The following is an 18,900-nucleotide window of genomic DNA, read 5'->3' as shown; positions in this document are numbered from 1 at the left end:
AAAAGGACACAGTTTTACTCTACCAGTAGAATAATAAATTCTGCATTACACCACGTAATGCCCCTGTTGTTATAAAACACAAAGCAACACCAAGGTAATACAATAAGAACAGTGATATGCACACGTTTCTTGTCTGTCATGACCCACTTCCTGTGTCACACTTCATTTTTGGCAAATTTATTCTGGGCAAATATCTGGGCAGCTGATTGTCAGAAAAATCCCATCAGTGAATATTAAAAAAGACAGTGTGAAAGTCAGTCATTTGGTAATGTAGTTTACGGTCATGTTAATCCTATAATCAGATTACTCCAAGTGAGATACTTGTCAGTCCCTTGCATATGTAACACAGTGAAGACAGAAAATTGAAAAGGTACAGCTTGCAAATGATAAAGTACATAATGGAAACTGCTGTTGCAACATTGAAAGGGAAGATGGTTCTGTAAACAAAAATTTGTAGCAGTATAATAGATCCATTGTGCGTTTCATTTTGTCATCCTCAGGCTGTTGGAACTTGGCATGCAAGGGGACATAATCAAATTGCAGAATCTTGCCCATATTGTTGTGGCAGTGAGCAGGAACCCATCTGGACAACTCCTTGCCTGGAATTTTGTGAAGAAAAACTGGAGCAAACTGATAGAGAAGTTGGTACATTTTAAAATTGTACAGTCTGTTTCTTATCTTTCAGTAGTAGTATTACCACACATGATAGCTGGAACCACAACACAGTTTAGTAACATAGGAACAGGAGTAGACCATTCAGTTAGATCATGGAGGATCTGCACCTCAACTCTATTGACCCACCTTTGCACCATATCCCATGATACCCTTACCTGACAAATCTATCAACCTCAGTCTTGAAAATTTCAATTGACCAAGCATCCACAGCTTTTTGGGGGACAGAGTTTGTGATTTCCACTACCCTTTGTGTGAAAGAGTGCTTCCTGATTACACTCCTGAATGGCCTGACTCTAAATTTAATATTATACCCTCTTAGTCTGGATTCCCCCACCAGAGGAAATAGTTTCTCTGTGTCTATCCTATTGATTCCCTTTATCATTTTAAATATCTCGATTAGATCACCCACAATCTTCTGAACTCAAGGGAATATAAACCAAGTTTGAGAACATAGAACATAAGAAATAGGAGCAGGAGTAGGCCATTCGGCCCCTCGAGACTGCTCCACCATTCAATAAGATCATGGCTGATCTTCTACCTCAACTCCACTTTCCTGCACTATCCCCATATCCCTTGATTCCCTTAATATTCAAAAATCTATCGATCTCTGTCTTGAATATACTCAACAACTGAGCCTCTACAGCCCTCTGGGGTAGAGAATTCCAAAGATTCACCACCCTCTGAGTGAAGAAATTTCTGTACATCTCAGTCCTAAATGGCTGACCCCTTATTCTGAGATTGTGACCCCTGGTTCTAGACTCCCCAGCCAGGGGAAACATCCTCCCTGCATCTACCCTGTCAAGCTCTGTAAGAATTTTGTATGTTTCAATAAGGTCCCCTCTCATTCTTCTAAACTCTAGAGCATATAGGCAGAGTCTACTCAATCTCACCTCATAGGACAATCCCCCCATCCCAGGAATCAGTCTGGTGAACCTTTGTTGCACTCCCTCTATGGCAAGTATATCATTCCTTAGGTAAGGAGACCAAAGCTGTACACAATACTCCAGGTGTGGTCTCACCAAGGCCCTATTTAATTGCAGTAAGACGTCTTTACTCTTATACTCAAATCCTCTTGTAATAAAGGCCAATTTGCTTTCCTCATTGCTTGCTGTACCTGCATGTTAACTTTCAGTGATTTGTGTACAAGGACACCCAGGTCCCTCTGAACACCAACATTTCCCAATCTCCCACCATTTAAAAAATACTCTGCTCTTCTATTTTTCCCACCAAAGTGGATAACTTCACATTTCCCCACATTATGTTCCATTTGCTATGTTCGTTCCCACTCATTTAGCCTGTCTATAACCCCCTGAAGCCTCTTTGCATCCTCCTCACAACTTACATTCCCACCTAGCTTTGTATCATCAGCAAACTTGGATATATTACATTTGGTCCCCTCATCCAAATCATTGATGTAGATTGTGAATAGCTGAGGCCCAAGCAATGATCCTTGCGGTACCCCACTAGTTACAGCCTGCCAACCTTATTCTTACTCTCTGTTTTCTGTCCGTTAACCAATCCTCAGTCCATGCTAGTATATTACCCCCAATCCCATGAGCCCTAATTTTGTTTAATAACCTCGTGTGGCACCTTATCGAATGGCTTCTGAAAATCCAAATACACCACATCCACTGGTTCCCCCTTATCTATTCTGCTAGTTCCAACCTCACAAAACTCTAACAGATTCATCAAATATGATTTCCCTTTCATAAATCCGTGTTGAATCTGCCCAATCCTATTATTATTTTCTAAGTGCCCTGTTAACACGTCCTTAATAATAAATTCTAGCATTTTCCCTACTACTGAGGTCAGGCTAACTGGTCTGTAGTTCCCCATTTTCTCTCTCCCTCCTTTCTTAAATAGTGGGGTTACATTTGCTACCTTCCAAGCCACAGGAACCATTCTAGAGTCTAAGGAATTTTGGAAAATGACAACCAATGCATCCACTATCTTTAAATTCCTTCTATTCTATGTCCTTTTATACTAATTAACTTTTAATTATCTTCGCAAGCAGTTCAGTTAAACAAACTCCAAATTCTACCTTAGCATTATACTATGGTTATTAGTAATAATGGAAGAAACGTACGTTGGGCCTTCACTGGCCAAATTAAAGACAAAAAAACAGAATCAAAATCCTAAACTTACAAACAACAGACAGCTATCCCGTTGTTACCTGACAAGGCCATACTTTGGGCCCCTGTGTGGGATGTTATACATCATTAACCTTTTACTTGTTTCGAGCAGAAACATACAATTATTTAAACACAGTATTATTCACGTAGCCATACACATTTTTAGGCACCCCTAGTTTCTAACACAACCTACCTTAGCCAACTCACCTCTCATACCTACGTAGTTTGCTTTGTTCAGGTTTAGGACTCTCATTTTGGACTTAACTAAATCACTCTCAAACTCAACATAAAATTCTCACTCTCAAACTCAACATAAAATTCTATCATATTATGATCACTGCTCCCCAGAGGCTCCTTTACAACAAAGTTATTAATTAACCTTGTCTCATTGCACAGTACTAGATCTAAAATAACCAATTCCCTCATAGGTTCCTTGACATACTGATCTAGAAAACTATCTTGAATGCATTCCATAAACTCTTCCTCTGTACTATTTCTGTAAATTTGGTTTGCCCAGTCTATATGAAAGTTAAAGTCCCCCATGATTACTGTGTTACCCTTGTTACATGCATCTCTAATTTCCTGATTTATACTCGGCCCGACACTACAACCACTGTTAGGGGGCCTGTAGAGTATTCCCACTAGTGTTTTCTGCCCCTTGTTATTTCTTAGCTCCACCCAAACTGATTCTACATTTTGTTTTTCCGAGCCAAGATCCTTTCTTTCTACTGTCTTTATTCACTCCTTTATTATCAGGGCTACCCCTCCTCCTTTTCCATTCTGCCTGTCTCTTCTAAAAGTCAAATATCCTGGAATATTTAGTTCCCAACTTTGGTCACTCTGCAACCACGTCTCTCTAATGGCTATTAAACTAATTTATTATTATCTGCGCTATTAATTCATCTATTTTGTTGCGAATGCTTTGTGCATTCAGATATAGTGGCCCCGATTTTCGGGCAGCTGTCGGGCGGCTTTTCATGCGGCCGTGGTCCGAAAATCGCGGAAAAAGCGGGTCGGGACCCCCCCCCGCCTGATTCCCCGCCCCGTCCGACTTTCGGACTGCCGTTTTCACGCGCCCCGCTTCAGTCCCGCCCACCGCTGGCGGGACTGCTCGTCGGAGCACTAACAAGCAATTATCTGCTTGTTGAAGTGGATTTTCCGGGGCCGTTGCGACTTTGGGGCTTTCCCCACCTGAAACCCGCCTGCGGGGAACCCCGCCGATGAGAGCTGTCGTGAAAACAGCTGGCTTGCTTGCTTGCAGCAGCAGGTCGCTGAGGGCTGAAGATATTTAAAGAGGCAGCATTTGCAGGCTGCAGGACCTTGTTGATCAAGGCTTGGGGGAACTATTTGAAGCCTTAGGAGCAGCTGCAGAAAGTTGGAGCCTCACACACTTCTTCAGTGTGAGCTCCTGGGAAGCCCCTCTCACCACCCTAACTCAGGACCTCCTCAACCAGGCATCTGCTAGAAGCATGGGAGGCCTTTGGCACCTTCCCTTCCTGGCATTAGAGGATCTCCAACAGCAGAGGTGGCAGCAGCAGAACCAGGAACAGCAGGATGATTACCAGGAGCACCAGGCTGCTGCTCACTCACCTGAAGCTGCACAAGCCAAAAGGGGCCAGCGCTTGGAAGTGGCTTGAGAGCACCTTGCTGCGCTTTAGGGGGCCAGTGGGACCCGTTTCTGCACTGGCAGTCCTACTCAGAAGGACTTACATGAAGATCTGGTTTCTCTGTTCAACAGATGGCCAACGCTCCTCAAGAGATGTCATTCTCTTATGAGCACTCACCATGTTTTCCGTACCCTGGCGAGTTATCTCCTGCATGGAGGTTGCCAACCTTTCCATGGTGATGCGTTCATGCGCCAATGACTCCACAAAGGCTCTGCTCATGGTCGCTATGGACTCCTCCATTCGCTCCACACTCGCAGCGACCCTGGAGACAAAACCTGCCAGAGACTCCTGCATCTGTGCATGGAGATCCATCACCTCTTCTCTTGCGGATGGACCCAGAGGCAGAGGGTCGAGATGCAGCGCAGCTGAGCTGAGCTGGCAGAGCCCTGCGCCCTCCGACGAGGACTCTCCACTGCTGTCCCTGTCTCCAGAATCTGCTGAGGCTCACTTGTCAGCTGTGAAACACCAGGTGACAACACTACTCTATGTCCCAAAGGTCCCCCTGAGGTGTGAGTGTCTGCGCTGGTGCTGGGTGCGCTTACTTCTGCTGACGCTGCACCCTCAGAGGTTGGAGCTTCCTCTGAGGAGTCTGGCTGCACGGCCTCTTCCTCCTCCACAGTGAGGACGGGGGCTCTGGATGGTACTGTGGGGGAGTAAAGGAAGGAGTTAGAGATATAATGCCAAGGTTCCTCTGGTGACTCCCAGCGAGTTGGCATCTGCTGACACCTGCATCCATGCAGCATTGGTCTCAGTGGGAGGCCTCTTCCTCCCTGACCTAGGGAAGAGGACCTCCCTGTGGGCCCTAACCCCATCCAATAATGCCTGCAGTGAAGCCTCGTCGAATTTGAAGGCAGCTCGGGGTCTGGCACTGCCCACAGCTGCTGCAGGCTCCTTATGCCATCCTGTATGGTTCATTTGGAAGCCTTCAGAGGATGCAGTGCTTGCCATGGACCTTGAAAGCACCACGAATGATGACATCATACTGTGGGGATTTCTGACTCGATTTAGACAATTAGCAAGGCTTCCCACATGCTGGGAATTAATTGGCCAATTGAGGGAAAATTGCGTGGAGCTGGCTGACACTTTTTTATGTGTGTCAGAAACCCCCACATTCGGGGAAATCCGACCATTCCCCACACAAGCCGAAAATCGGGGCCAGTGCCTTTAGCTTTAACTTTTTTTCTATTTTTCCCTGATGTCACATGAGTCACTAATGTCTTATTACCTTTATTAATCTTTCTGTCCCTTCCTGACCCACTCTGCTTATCTCTACCCAGATCACTACTCTGCTCTACAGCCTTGACATTTCTCTTGCTGCTTCTGAATTTACCCTTTCCTGAATCCTCCCACACCCCCCTCATTAGTTTGTGCAACCTGTGCTTATAATTTAACCCATGAGCCCTCGTATCATTCTGGTGAATCTGCGCTGCAGCCCTTCCACCACAATATATCTTTCCTAAGGTTCTATGTCCAAAATTGAGCACAGAACTCCAGATGGAGTCTAACCAAGGCTCTGTACAACCTAAGTATCACTTTTTCACTTTTGAATTCCAACCCTCTTGAGATAAAGACCACCTTTTTGTATCTGGGCACTATCTTTTGGTGTTTGTGTACACGGACACCTAAGTCCCTTCACTCCTCCACAGCTCCTAGTCTCTCACCATAAAGATAATATTCCAATGTGTCTTTCTCAGATCCAAAGTGGATGACCTCACATTTGCCATTTGAGACCAAAATATAGAATAACAATAGGTTTGAAAAGTATTTTATAAATGATGGGGAGAAATCATGAATCAAATTGAGAGCTTTTCTGTTTATATCATGTTATTATGAATGCTTGTAGTGAGAATAATAGTGCAGTGATTATCGTACTGTACTGAGTTAGCAATCCAGAAGTTGGATGTTCAAATCCCACCTTGGTAAGTTGTGAAATTGAATTAAGTAGCACCAGAAATGACCATGAAAGTTGACATATTGTGGATAAAACCCAACTAGTTCACTAATGTTCTTCAATGAAGACCTGCCACCCCTGATCTTTGTGTGACTCTAGTCCACATAATATGGTTGACTCTTAATGCCCTCTAAAGTAGCTTAACAGGCCACTTAATTATACACTCGCTACTCAGACCCAACACTGCCTTCTCAGAACAACAAAATGTATTTTAATCACTTCAGAGAGCATGGGGAACATTTTTAGCAGATTAACAAATTTGATGATTCAGTTCAGCATACCACCAAATTTTCTACCACAGTTTCTGTTTATGCACAGAACATGATGAGTTCTTGCTCATGCTGTTGGTGCAGTCCAGGAGAAATGTCCTTTCCGTGAATGTGTTTTGATATTCCTGTTCAGACCTACAGGTTAATGCTGTCCAACGTGCACAAACCTGAACAGTGTTTGTGTTGAAATAAATAATTTTATCTATCAAGTGTTAAAATTTGAAAGTTTTTATGTACAGTATTTTTTGTCCCCTCTGTCCTCACTGTGCGAAAGCTTTTGGTTTGCACTCTGTATTCCCCTCTCACACACCACACACATAGCATGGCTGATATTGAGAAATGACTAAGAGAAATCCCAGGCACACACCCACAAACAAGTTAGGTTGATTGGCTATGATAAATTGATCCTTAGTGTTAGGGGGATTAAATACATGGGGTTATGGGGATAGGGTGGGATATGTGTTGGTGTAGGGGTTACGGGGATCGGGTGGGATATGTGTCGGTGCAGGCTCGATGGGCCGAAATGGCCTCTATCTGCACTGTGGGGTTTCTGTGATTTCTGTGAAACAGTGCTTTACTGTTCCAATGCAGTGTGTTAACCTGCCACTTATATTTTAAAAGCACAATATAATCATTCTTAAGTTCTATTAAACTAAATTGAACCAAAAAAACAATTTTAACATTCACACTTCTACCTAGTCTTTGAAACTCCATAAAATGTTTCTTTTCCACACTTTGCTTTCCGTTTAACTCATTTCCATTGAAATTTTTAAAAATTTGCTATTTTATATTTTCCACTCTTTTTAATCTTTCTTTCTCTCCACTCGGGATTTAATTCCCGCAGATTTGTGTTTTCATTCTTTCCCAAATTATGTTTCCTTAACTCATTCCATGTTTTTATTAACTTGAGAAACAAAAAGGCATTTACATTTAAAAGCCAACTCTAGAATATCTCTGGAATGTCTTTCAGATGTTTTAGCAGTTGGAATAATTAGAAAGCTGAAACATTTGGATCAGTTCTATTAGACAGATTTCACTTCTAGCAAAATTGAAATACAACCTAAAAAGTCCAACAACTGGAATAATTTTCTTTACGAAACCCCTGCGTGTATACCTCTAAAAATACATTTATATCACCACAGATTTCAACTTGGCTCATTTACTGTCCGATGGATTATAATTGGAACAACATCTTCGTTTTCATCAAAGGAAGAATTGGAAGAGGTCAGTAAAATCTCGAATTATATACATATTTCACAAAGTGAAAAGGGTTGGGGAGGCCGAGTGAGTTGGCACACTGCCCTTTCACCAAGCACAGAATGATGTAATGAAAGTCTCTGCTCTGTAATTTGTACATCAAATAATTTTGGCAGTATCAACCCACTGGCCATAATTGTCAAAGAGGATGTAAAGATATCTGGTTTGGTCAATGGTAACGTCACACTGTTGCAGTAGAGGTTCTCTTCTGAGGTTGGTGTGAAGGCACATTGCAGAGGAAGGGAGAGGGAGCTGTACTGTATATGTATCTTCTGCTACATGTAACCAGTGTGCTTGACATTGGCTGTAGCGAGTAGAATACTGATACCTTAAACCTTGTTGACCCTAAATATTCAAACCGAAGGATTTGCAATTGCATTTACTGTGGGTGTAACGGTGACGGCATACTTAACTTCAGTATTTGAGTATTGGTTGGTTATTAAAAATCAATTGCTATGTTCCTTTCTGTGTCTTCTGCCCATTTTTGTAACATTTGCTAAGAGTGGTAGTGGGGTTTCAATTATAGAATGAATACAAAAATAAAAAATTGCATTATTTCTGACTAATTATGCTGATTGTTTCTGCCAATTTGCTCTTAACTTTTTTTTTGCTGATTTGGCCATCCTGTTAGAAGTCTGTTGGTTTTTCATTGTATTTGATTTGACATCTCCCTCCATGACAGTGATTTGAGAACACCTCACAATTGGGTAGTTTTGATGTCGAACTGTCCAGAAATTGGATTTCTAGGGCTGGATTCCCACCCAAAAGCAGTGGAAAACTGGCCAGCAAGGCCTACCACCACATGTCCACCCTGACCTAGATAGTCCTTCCCTGCCCTTGATTATCCTACCACATGTAAATGACAGTGGGAAAGATGGCCCTGGCAACCCATGTGATTTCCCTGCCTTTCGTTGCTATTGGCACTGACCTCAGGGATTGCCAGGAGAAGTATGGAGGTAGGCTATGGGGAAGTGGCAGAAGAACTGCTGAAGACAATTTCGGAAGGAGAGAACCCTGTAGTGGGCACATTTCCTTCTCCACTAGCCCCACAATCTTACTTTTTTTAAGCCTCAGCCAAGTATGTGGTTTAAAAAAAAAAAATTGACTGCTCATACCTTTGGGGCTTTCTGCTCCCTTTAAGTGGCCTCCTGTGACTGAGATCGATAGATTTTTATTGGGTGAGGGTATCGAGGGATATGGGGCAAAGGCGGGTAAATGGAGTTGAAGTACAGATCAGCTTCAGGTCAAGCATGGGCAAGGAAACCTGCTGATTACCACTTACTGCCCTCCCTCAGCTGGTGAATCAGTACTCCTCCATGTTGAACACCACTTGGAAGAGGCACTGAGAGTAGCAAGGGCACAGAATGTACTCTGGGTGGGGGACCTCAATGTCCATCACCAGAGTGGCTCGGTAGCACAATTACTGACCGAGCTGGCCAGGTCCTGAAGGACATAGCTGCCAGTCTGGGCCTGCGACAGGTGGTGAGCGAACCAACACACGGGAAAAACCTACTTCACTGCGTCCTCACCAACCTACCTGCCACAGATGCATCTGTCTATAACAGCATTGGTAGCAGTGACCACCGCACAGTCATTGTGGAGACAAAGTCCCGTCTTCACACTGAGGACACCCTCCATCGTGTTGTATGGCACTACCACCGTGCTAAATGGGATAGAGTCAGAACCGATCTAGCAGCTCAAAACTGGGCATCCATGAGGCGTTGTGGACCATCAGCAGAATTGTATTCCACCACAATCTGTAACATCATGGCCCAGCGTATACCTCACTCTACCATTACCATCAAGCAAGGGGACCAACCTTGGTTCAATATGGAGTGTAGAAGAGCATGCCAGGCGCAGCACCAGGCGTGCCTAAAAATGCGGTGCCAACCTGGGGACACTGCAACACAGGACTACATGCATGCTAAAAAACGGAAGCAGCATGCTATAGACAGGGCTAAATGATCCCACAATCAACGGATCAGATCAAAGCTCTGCAGTCCTGCCACATCCAGTCATGAATGATGGTGGACCATTAAACAACTAACGGGAGGAGGAGTCTCCATGAATATCCCCGTCCTCAATGATGGTGAAGCCCAGCAAGTGAGTGCAAAAGACAAGGCTGAAGTATTTGCAACCATCTTCAGCCAGAAGTGCCAAGTGGATGATCCATATCGGCCTCCTCCTGAGGTCCCCACCATCACAGAAGCCAGTCTTCAGCCAATTCGATTCACTCCACATGATATAAAGAAACATAGAAACATAGAAGATAGGAGCAGGAGTAGGCCATTCGGCCCCTCGAGCCCACTCCACCATCTAATGAGATCATGGCTGATCATCCAAATTCAGTACCCTGTCACTGCTTTCTCCCCATATCCCTTGATCCCTTTAGCTCAAAGAAATATATCCAACTCCTTCTTGAATATATTTAATGAATTGGCCTCAACTGCCCTGTGTGGCAGAGAATTCCACATGTTCACCACTGGGTGAAGAAATTCCTCCTCATCTCAGTCCAAAATGGCTTACCCCTTACCCTTAGACTGTGACCCCTGGTTCTGGACTCCACCACCATCGGGAACATTCTTCCTGCATCTAGTCTGTCTAGTCCTGTTAGAATTTTATAAGTTTCATTGAGATCCCCTCTCATTCTTCTAAACTCTGGCGAATATGAGCCTAATCAACCCAGTCTCTCCTCATACGTCATTCCTGCCATCCCAAGTATCAGTCTGGTGAATCTTCGCTGCACTCTCTCCATGGCAAGAACATGCTTCCTCAGATAAGGCGACCAAAACTGCACACAATACTCAAGGTGTGGTCTCGCCAAGGCCCTGTACAACTGCAGCAAGACATCCTTGCTCCTGTACTAGAATCCTCTCGCTATGAAGGCCAACATACCATTTGCCTGCTGCACCTGCATGCTTACCTTCAGCGACTGGTGCACAAGGACACCCGGGTCTCATTGCACTTCCCTTTTCCCAATCTATTGCTGTTCAGATAATAATCTGTCTTCCTGTTTTTGCCACCAAAGTGGATAACCTCGCATTTATCCACATTGGGCAGATGCATGGCAAATGCAGTATAATCACCCAACCTGTCCAAATCATACTGGAGTTTCTCTGCATCCTCCTCACAGCACACACGCCCACCCAGCTTTGTGTCGTCTGCAAACTTAGAGATATTACATCTAGTTCCCTCGTCTAGATCATTTATATATATATTGTGAATAGCTGGGGTCCTAGCACCGATCCCTGCGGTACCCCACCAGTCACTGCCTGCCACTTGGAAAAAGACCCGTTTATTCCAACTCTTTGCTTCCTGTCAGCCAACCAGTTCTCTATCCAAGACAGTACCTTACCCCCAATCCCATGTGCTTTAACTTTGCACGCTAATCTCTTATGCAGGACCTTATTGAAAGCCTTCTGAAAGTCCAAATACACCACATCCACTGGTATCTATTCTACCAGTTACATCCTCAAAACATTCCAGTAGATTAGTCAAGCATGATTTACCTTTTGTAAATCCATGTTGACTTTGTCCGATCCTGTCACTGTTTTCCAAATGCTCTGCTATTACATCTTTTATAATGGACTCTAGCATTTTCCCCACTACCGATGTCAGGCTTACCGGTCTATAATTCCCCGTTTTCTCTCTTGCCTCCTTTTTTGAATAGTGGGGTAACATTAGCTACCCTCCAATCCATGGGTACTGTTCCAGAGTCTATAGAATTTTGGAAGATGACCAGCAATGCATCTACTATTACTAGGGCCACTTCTTTAAGTACACTAGGATGTAGATTATCAGGCCCTGGGGATTTATCGGCCTTCAATCCCATCAATTTCCCTAACACCATTTCCCTACAAATACTGATTTAATTCAATTCCTCCCTCTCATTAGACCCTATGTTCCCCGACATCTCTGGGAGGTTATTTGTGTCCTCCTTTGTGAAGACAGAACCAAAGTATGTATTTAATTGGTCTGCCATTTCTTTGTTCCCTATTATGAATTCCCCTGATTCTGACTGCAAGGGACCTATGCTTGACTTCACCAATCTTTTTCTCTGCACATATCTATAGAAGCTTTTACAATCAGTTTTTATGTTCCCTGCAAGCTTACTCTCATAATCTATTTCCCCCCCTCTTAATTAATCCCTTTGTCCTCCTTTGCTGAATCCTAAACTGCTCCCAATCCTCAGGTTTGCTGCTTTTTCTGGCCAAATTATATGTCCTCTCCTTGGATCTTATGCTATCCCTAATTTCCCATGTTAGCCACGGTTGAGTCACCTTTTTTGTTTTATTTTTATGCCAAACAGGGATGAACAAATTCTGTAGTTCATCCATGCGATCTTTCAATGTTTGCCATTGCCTATCCACCGTCAACCCTTTAAGTAACGTTCCCCAATCCATCCTAGCCAACTCGTGCCTCATACCATCGTAGTTTCCTTTATTTAAATTCAGGAACCTAGTCTCTGAGTCAAGTACTTCACTCTCCATTTTAATGAAGAATTCTATCATCATATGATTGCTCCTCCCCAAGGGGCCTCGCACAACAAGATTGCTAATTAATCCTTTCTCATTACATAATACCCAGTCTAAGATGGCCTGATCTCTATTTGGTTCCTCGACACATTGGTCCAGGAAACCATCCCGTATACACTCTAGGAATTCCTCCTCCACAGTATTGTTACTATTTTGGTTAGACCAATCTATATGTAGATTAAAGTCACCCATGATAACTGCTGTGCCCTTATTGCACGCTTCTTTAATTTCCCTTTTAATGCCATCCCAAACGGCTGAGCGCACTGGATACAGCAAAGGCTCTGGACCGCAACAACATCCCAGCTGTCGTGCTGAAGACTTGTGCTCCATAACCAGCCGCGCCTCGAGCCAAGCTGTTCCAGTAAAGCACTGGCATCTATCCGACAATGGGGAAAACTGCCCAGGTATGTCCTGTCCACAAAAATCAGGACAAATCCAATCCGGCCAATAACCGCCCCATCAGTCTACTATCAATCATCAGCAAAGTGATGGAAGGTGTCGTCGAAAGTGCTATCAAGCGGCACTTACTCACCAATAACTTGCTCACTGATGCCCAGTTTGGGTTCGGCCAAGACCACTCAGCTCCCGACCTCATTACAGCCTTGGTCCAAACATGGATAAAGGAGTTGAATTCCAGAGGTGAAGTGAGAGTGACTGCTCTTGACATCAAAGCAGCATTTGACTGAGTGTGCCATCAAGGAGCCCTAATAAAACTGAAGTCAATGGGAATCGGGGGAAAAACTCTCCACTGGCTGAAGTCATATCTAGCACAAAGGAAGATGGTTGTGGTGGTTGGAGGTCAATCATCACAGCCCCAGGATATCACTGCAGGAGTTCCTCAGGGCAGTGTCCTAGGCCCAGCCATCTTCAGCTGCTTCATCAATGACCTTCCCTCCAACATAAGGTCAGAAATGGGGATGTTTGCAGATGACTGCACAGTGTTCAGTGCCATTCGCAACTCCTCAGATAATGAAGCAGTCCATGCCCGCATGCAACAAGACCTGAACGACATTCAGGCTTGGGCTGATAAGTGGCAGGTAACATTCGCGCCACACAAATGCCAGGCAATGACTATCTCAAAGGCGAGAGTCTAACCACTGCCCCTTGACATTCAATGGCATTACCATCGCCAAATCACCCACCATCAACATCCTGGGGGTTCACCATTGAGCAGAAACTTAACTGGACCAGCCACATAACTACTGTGGCAACAAGAGCAGTTCAGAGGCTAGGTATTCTGTGGCGACTGTCTCACCTCCTGACTCCCAAAGCCTGGATGAGTGCAGCTCCAACAACACTCAAGAAGCTCGACACCATCCAGGACAAAGCAGCCCGCTTGATTGGCACACCATCCACCACCTTAAACATTCACTCCCTCCACCACCGGCGTACCGTGGCTGCAGTGTGTACCAGCTACAAGATGCTCTGCAGCAACTTACCAAGGCTTCTTTGGCAGCACCTCCCAAACCCGTGACCTCTTCCACCTCGAAGGACAAGGGCAGCAGGCGCATGGGAACACCACCACCTCCAAGACCACCTCCAAGTTCCCCTCCAAGTCACACACCATCCTGACTTGGAAGTATATCGCCAACCCTTCATTGTCGCTGGGTCTAAATCCTGGAACTCCCTCCCTAACAGCACTGTGGGAGTACCTTCATCACACGGACTGCAGTGTTTCAAGAAGGCAGCTCACCACCACCTTCTCGAGGGCAACTGGGGATGGGCAATAAATGCTGGCCTTGCCAGTGACGCCCACATCCCATGAACAAAAAAAAATTAAATGGTGGAGCAGGCTCAAGGGGCTACTCCTGTTCTTATTTTCTTAAGTTCCTTTCTTCTGGGACTGCAGCAGGTGTTCCATTGTAGCACCGCCTGCATTTTCTTCTTCAGCAGTGGCAGGCTCTCTCTTGTTGACAGAGATCCTGTTGGAAGCACACCCTGCATAGATAATGACCTCTCCACTCAGGAAACTGGGTCGTGGGCCATGATGGGCAGAAGTGCCACCTCCTCTCGCCACCAGCAGGAGGAGGGAAATCCATCCCTTAGTCTTTCTGTATAAAAATACCAGTGTTTCATAATTCAAAACAATTTTTATTTATTATTATGGCTCTTTTCCCCTCCTATGCTCTCATGCCATGTACCATCTTTTGAGAATGGATATCACCTGCAGCAACTCCCTGTGACACCACAGTTGACTTTGGTTACTGGTATGTGAAGATTCACAGGCATGAACCCACATCTTGCCTTTCTATGGTGCAGCATTAGGTCTGCACTGTGCTGTGGCCCCACCCCACCCCACCCCACCCCACAATGGCCTTATTGCAAGTCACTGAGCCCTCCATTTGAAAATGATAACATTACGAAGACATTTTGATTCCATTTTATTTTGCCACACACTCCTCCAGTTTTTTTAAGGTTATTAACTGGCCGTATGAAAACAGTTGTTCCAAATATTACAACAACAACAACTTGTATTTATATAGCACCTTTTATGTAGTAAAATGTCCCAAGGCGCTGCACAGGAGTATTATAAGACAAAAAATTTGACACCGAGCCATATAGGGATAAATTAGGGCAGGTGACCAAAAGCTTGGTCAAAGAGGTAGGTTTTATGGAGCGTCTTATAGGAAGAAAGAGAGGTGGAGAGGTTTAGGCAGGGAATTCCAGAGCTTAGGGCCTGGGCAACAGAAGACACGATAAATAGGTAACATTCTGACACTCTACAGAAGGAGAGAAGGTTAGTATGTATTCTATGGTTATAGGCACTCCAGTTATTAACAACAACCCAATGGTGCATGTCTGTTTTTCAGGTGGAGATGTTTTTTGATTCAGTAAAGGAGCAGAGCTCGCAGCTGAGATGCACCCAGATTGCCCTGGAAACCATTCAGAAAAACATCAGGTGGCTGGAGAGGAACCTGGATATCCTCAGGGGCTGGTTACTGAACATAATTGCAAATCCATAAGGGATTTGACAGATCGTTGACTAGCATCTTATTCTTTCACTTCAGTGGTTCCAGAATATGGGCTGTAACACTTGTCAGTGTGATTATTGCCATTGCTAAAGCAGTTGTGGGCCCACAGATGGTTATCAGACTGTAGATAGTGAAACAAATACATTGTTGTGTAACACATGAGTACTGTATAACCCATAGAGTAATAAACGGTTACTCTATAATCATGAGATAACATTAAAACCAAATCATGACATTTGCTTCCCCATTTGAGTGTGTACACACTCACACTTGCGTGTTGTTTGCTTTGTTATTTTAAACAAGGTGAGTGTTTGTGACAAACTACCAGAGGCGTGCATTTAAATCAATCATTTGCCCACAGTAAATAAAATATTTACTTACTTATTTTATGACTCTGGTAGGCTATTTACACTAATATTCTGTATTGCAAAAATTCAGATTGTTTTCACAAATGCCGCCAGTGTTTAAAATATAGTTTAATTCACTTTGCAATGCTTGAATGACTTTCAAAAAATAAATTCTGCTCTCTTTACCAGAAACCAGTTACTGCAGACTTGGACCCTGGGCCTCAAAAAAGAAAGTATTGACTAATGTTTCAAAATGTTTTTTTAAATAAGCCTCGTGCCAATTTTCTTCCTCAAATTTTTAAAAAATATAATTCAGTTCCTCCATTTTATCCCACTTCTGTATCCTACACATACCTGATCCTTGTCACAGTTACTGTTACTACTAAGCTTCAACCACCAGTCGATTTGAAGAAGGTCGTTACATATTGGCAGCAAGTTTGGAAATTGCAGGTGTTGCTTATCAGGATCTAATCAAACACTTTCTATGTCATCCCTTATTTTTTAAAAAGAATACTACATGTTGAGGACAGTGAAATACTCAGCATACTCCATTCATGAAATAAATGCTATATTGTTGCTTTCACATTGATAGAATGAACTGTGTTTGATTCCTGCCCATTGCAGAGTCTTTATTGATGTTTGAATTGTGGAAGGAATATGGTTTTCTTTCAAGCCACATGATGATTCTATAATTGACTGCAGAACGTGTTAAACTCTTTCTTGCAATTGATTTTTTTATTCACCCGCTGAAAATAAGCCTGTTTTGAACAATAGTCATACTACAGTGCTGTTCACCAGACTTACACCTTTTGTGTTGTACCTAAGATGCATTTACATAGTATTAATTCTGAAACTTAATTTGGACATATTTCCTCCCACTCACCCCTATGTTCATGAGCAAGTTGGATACTAGACGAGGAAGGATGCTGAACCGTGTTTCCAGATGAATAAGAACTACTTGTTCACACATCCATTGCACATAACAGCGAAGTAGCTTCATTTCAGCCTGGAAACACGTGGCCAATTATGGGGAGTCAAATTTGGGATTTCTCCTAACATTTTATGATGAGTCATAAAGAGGGGGCGCTCAACATTGAAAGTTCTTTCTCCCATTGTATTGTTCTCCTTCAAATAATTCAGCTTTTTTAAAAAAAAAAGTTCTGTCAGCAATAAATAAAACACAGTAGAGGATCTTTTGCCACCCATGTCATTCTTAGAACAATTGGAACAATAAATGTGCCCACATCATGAAAAGAAATTAAAAAATCACTAGCCTTTATGGACATCGGTTGATGACAAGATTGGCTTCAGCTATGATGCCCTCTCTTAATGAAATACTCGGCTAACATTCCCTGTACAGAATTGCAAATGAATACGGGCTATTTGCACAAGGGTGACTGTCATCCACACAACTTATTCTACATCATTGCTAAGGAGTTAACACCTTGGGAGCAAATTAGCAAGATTAAAACATTTAAATAATTCTGACAGTGATAAATATAAAATTTTGTATGCAACAAAATTCAGCTGTATACTTAATTAAAGTAAAGGCACCCCATACCAGCTGAATGTTGAGCTCTGAATATAATTTAATACAACTTTTTGCTTAGCTCACCTCGTCTCATTTTAGACCTGCTGAAAGTCAGAAACCCTAATATAACTAGACTGACTAAAGCAGCAGTAAACGGTCTATGTGCAGTTCTCTTCTGGTACCATCCCTACCTGTCCCAATGCATCCGGTACATCTCCATCAATGGTCCCCCTCCCCACGTGCAGCCTATTGCAAATTGTCTATCACTTCTAAAGCATAGCCTGCTTACACAGTGCCTAACCTCTCACCCACATTCCTTACAGCCAAAATCCTTACCCACATCCTCATCACCTTAAGGATTAATTTCCCAAATGTTCTCCTTGCATACCTCCCCACCTTAATCATTTACAAACTTCAGATATTCCAGAACTTTCTGTCCTAAGCTTTCACCTGCACGAAATCCAGCTAACCTATCACCACCCACTCTTACCAAGCTCCACTAGTTCCTATATCCCAGCATATCAATTTCATGATCCTTGTCCAGTTTTTTAAAATCCCTCCATGGCCTCACTCCACCCTATTTGGTCAATCTTCTACAGCCTACATTCTCCATTCTTCCAACTCAGCATTTTTCTCATTCCCTGCATTCACCAAAATTGGAGATTGATTTTTCAGCCACTACATCCATGCCCTCTGGAATTGCCTTCTGAAACCATTTTGTCTTGCTATCTCTCCCCAATATAAATTTCAGTCCTGGGCTTAACCAGTTTTCTCTTATCTAAATAATATAAACATATTGCTCCTCTACTTTGGAATGTTCACATTAAGGATTTAACAGCATCTGTGCCAGGTGACTGGAAGAGGCTATTTACAACATTATGATCATAGATGAGGGACTGAATAGTTATTAGCTGACAAGAAGTTTTTTTTTAATGATGCACTCTTTTCCTGTGGTATAATTTTGCTGTAGATTTTATACTGATATCACCTAACTTACCCAAGTGATTAGGCATTAACAATGTTTGTAGTATTTTACTCTGAAGTTTTGTTTATTGAAACTAAACTGAAAACAATCATGTTGCATCTCCTTGTCGATATATATTGTAATATATTTTGGGAACAAGATCATCATTGATCTATCGAGCCCACCCCTTCAAATCTCCCATCAGGTTCCTTACCTGATTTTGGAACTAATACTACTAAGAATTCTTTTATTTTATCCCCATCTCTCCTGAAAGCTATGACTCATGTTGGGGTATGATTCTATAGACATCAGCAGCCATTGAATACCTTGCCCAAGTAGTTATTCAGAAAATTCAGCCTCTAAGTTAGAAAGAAACAACTTGCAAGTATACCATCAGAATGAAAGTTCTACCAATTGTTATGTTTGACAACATTTGAGATGAAATTTTGGAGAGTGCCTTGATTTTAACTGCTTAGAATTTACATGCTGGAGAAATCTCTGTCAATCTTGTGTTGGGAAAATAGTGGTTTGGCATCTCTGTATAGGATTAATGTGCAGATTGCTTATGGTACTGTAATAAAGTATTGGAATTGAATCGTG

General features: G+C 43.1%; 1 protein-coding gene across 2 annotated transcripts in view; it reads left to right on the top strand.

Moving 5' to 3' along the window:
* Positions 1-18,895, top strand: part of erap2 (endoplasmic reticulum aminopeptidase 2) — a 65,013-nt gene extending 46,118 nt beyond the window's left edge. For both annotated transcript variants that reach the window (XM_085988466.1, XM_085988459.1), the window contains exons 17-19: positions 501-641; positions 7,837-7,918; positions 15,297-18,895. In XM_085988466.1, coding sequence (XP_085844592.1) covers positions 501-641; positions 7,837-7,918; positions 15,297-15,449 — 376 coding nt within the window. In that variant the 3' untranslated portion in view covers positions 15,450-18,895. The remainder of the gene's footprint in view (positions 1-500; positions 642-7,836; positions 7,919-15,296) is intronic.
* The last annotated feature ends 5 nt before the right edge of the window (positions 18,896-18,900 follow it).

Source organism: Somniosus microcephalus, chromosome 1 (assembly GCF_052327205.1).
Source record: "Somniosus microcephalus isolate GS21.2 chromosome 1, FLI_Smic_1.0, whole genome shotgun sequence".
Classification (NCBI taxonomy): Eukaryota; Metazoa; Chordata; class Chondrichthyes; order Squaliformes; family Somniosidae; genus Somniosus; species Somniosus microcephalus.
Note: the sequence above shows the minus strand (reverse complement) of the source record. Positions and strands in the feature narration are given on the sequence as shown.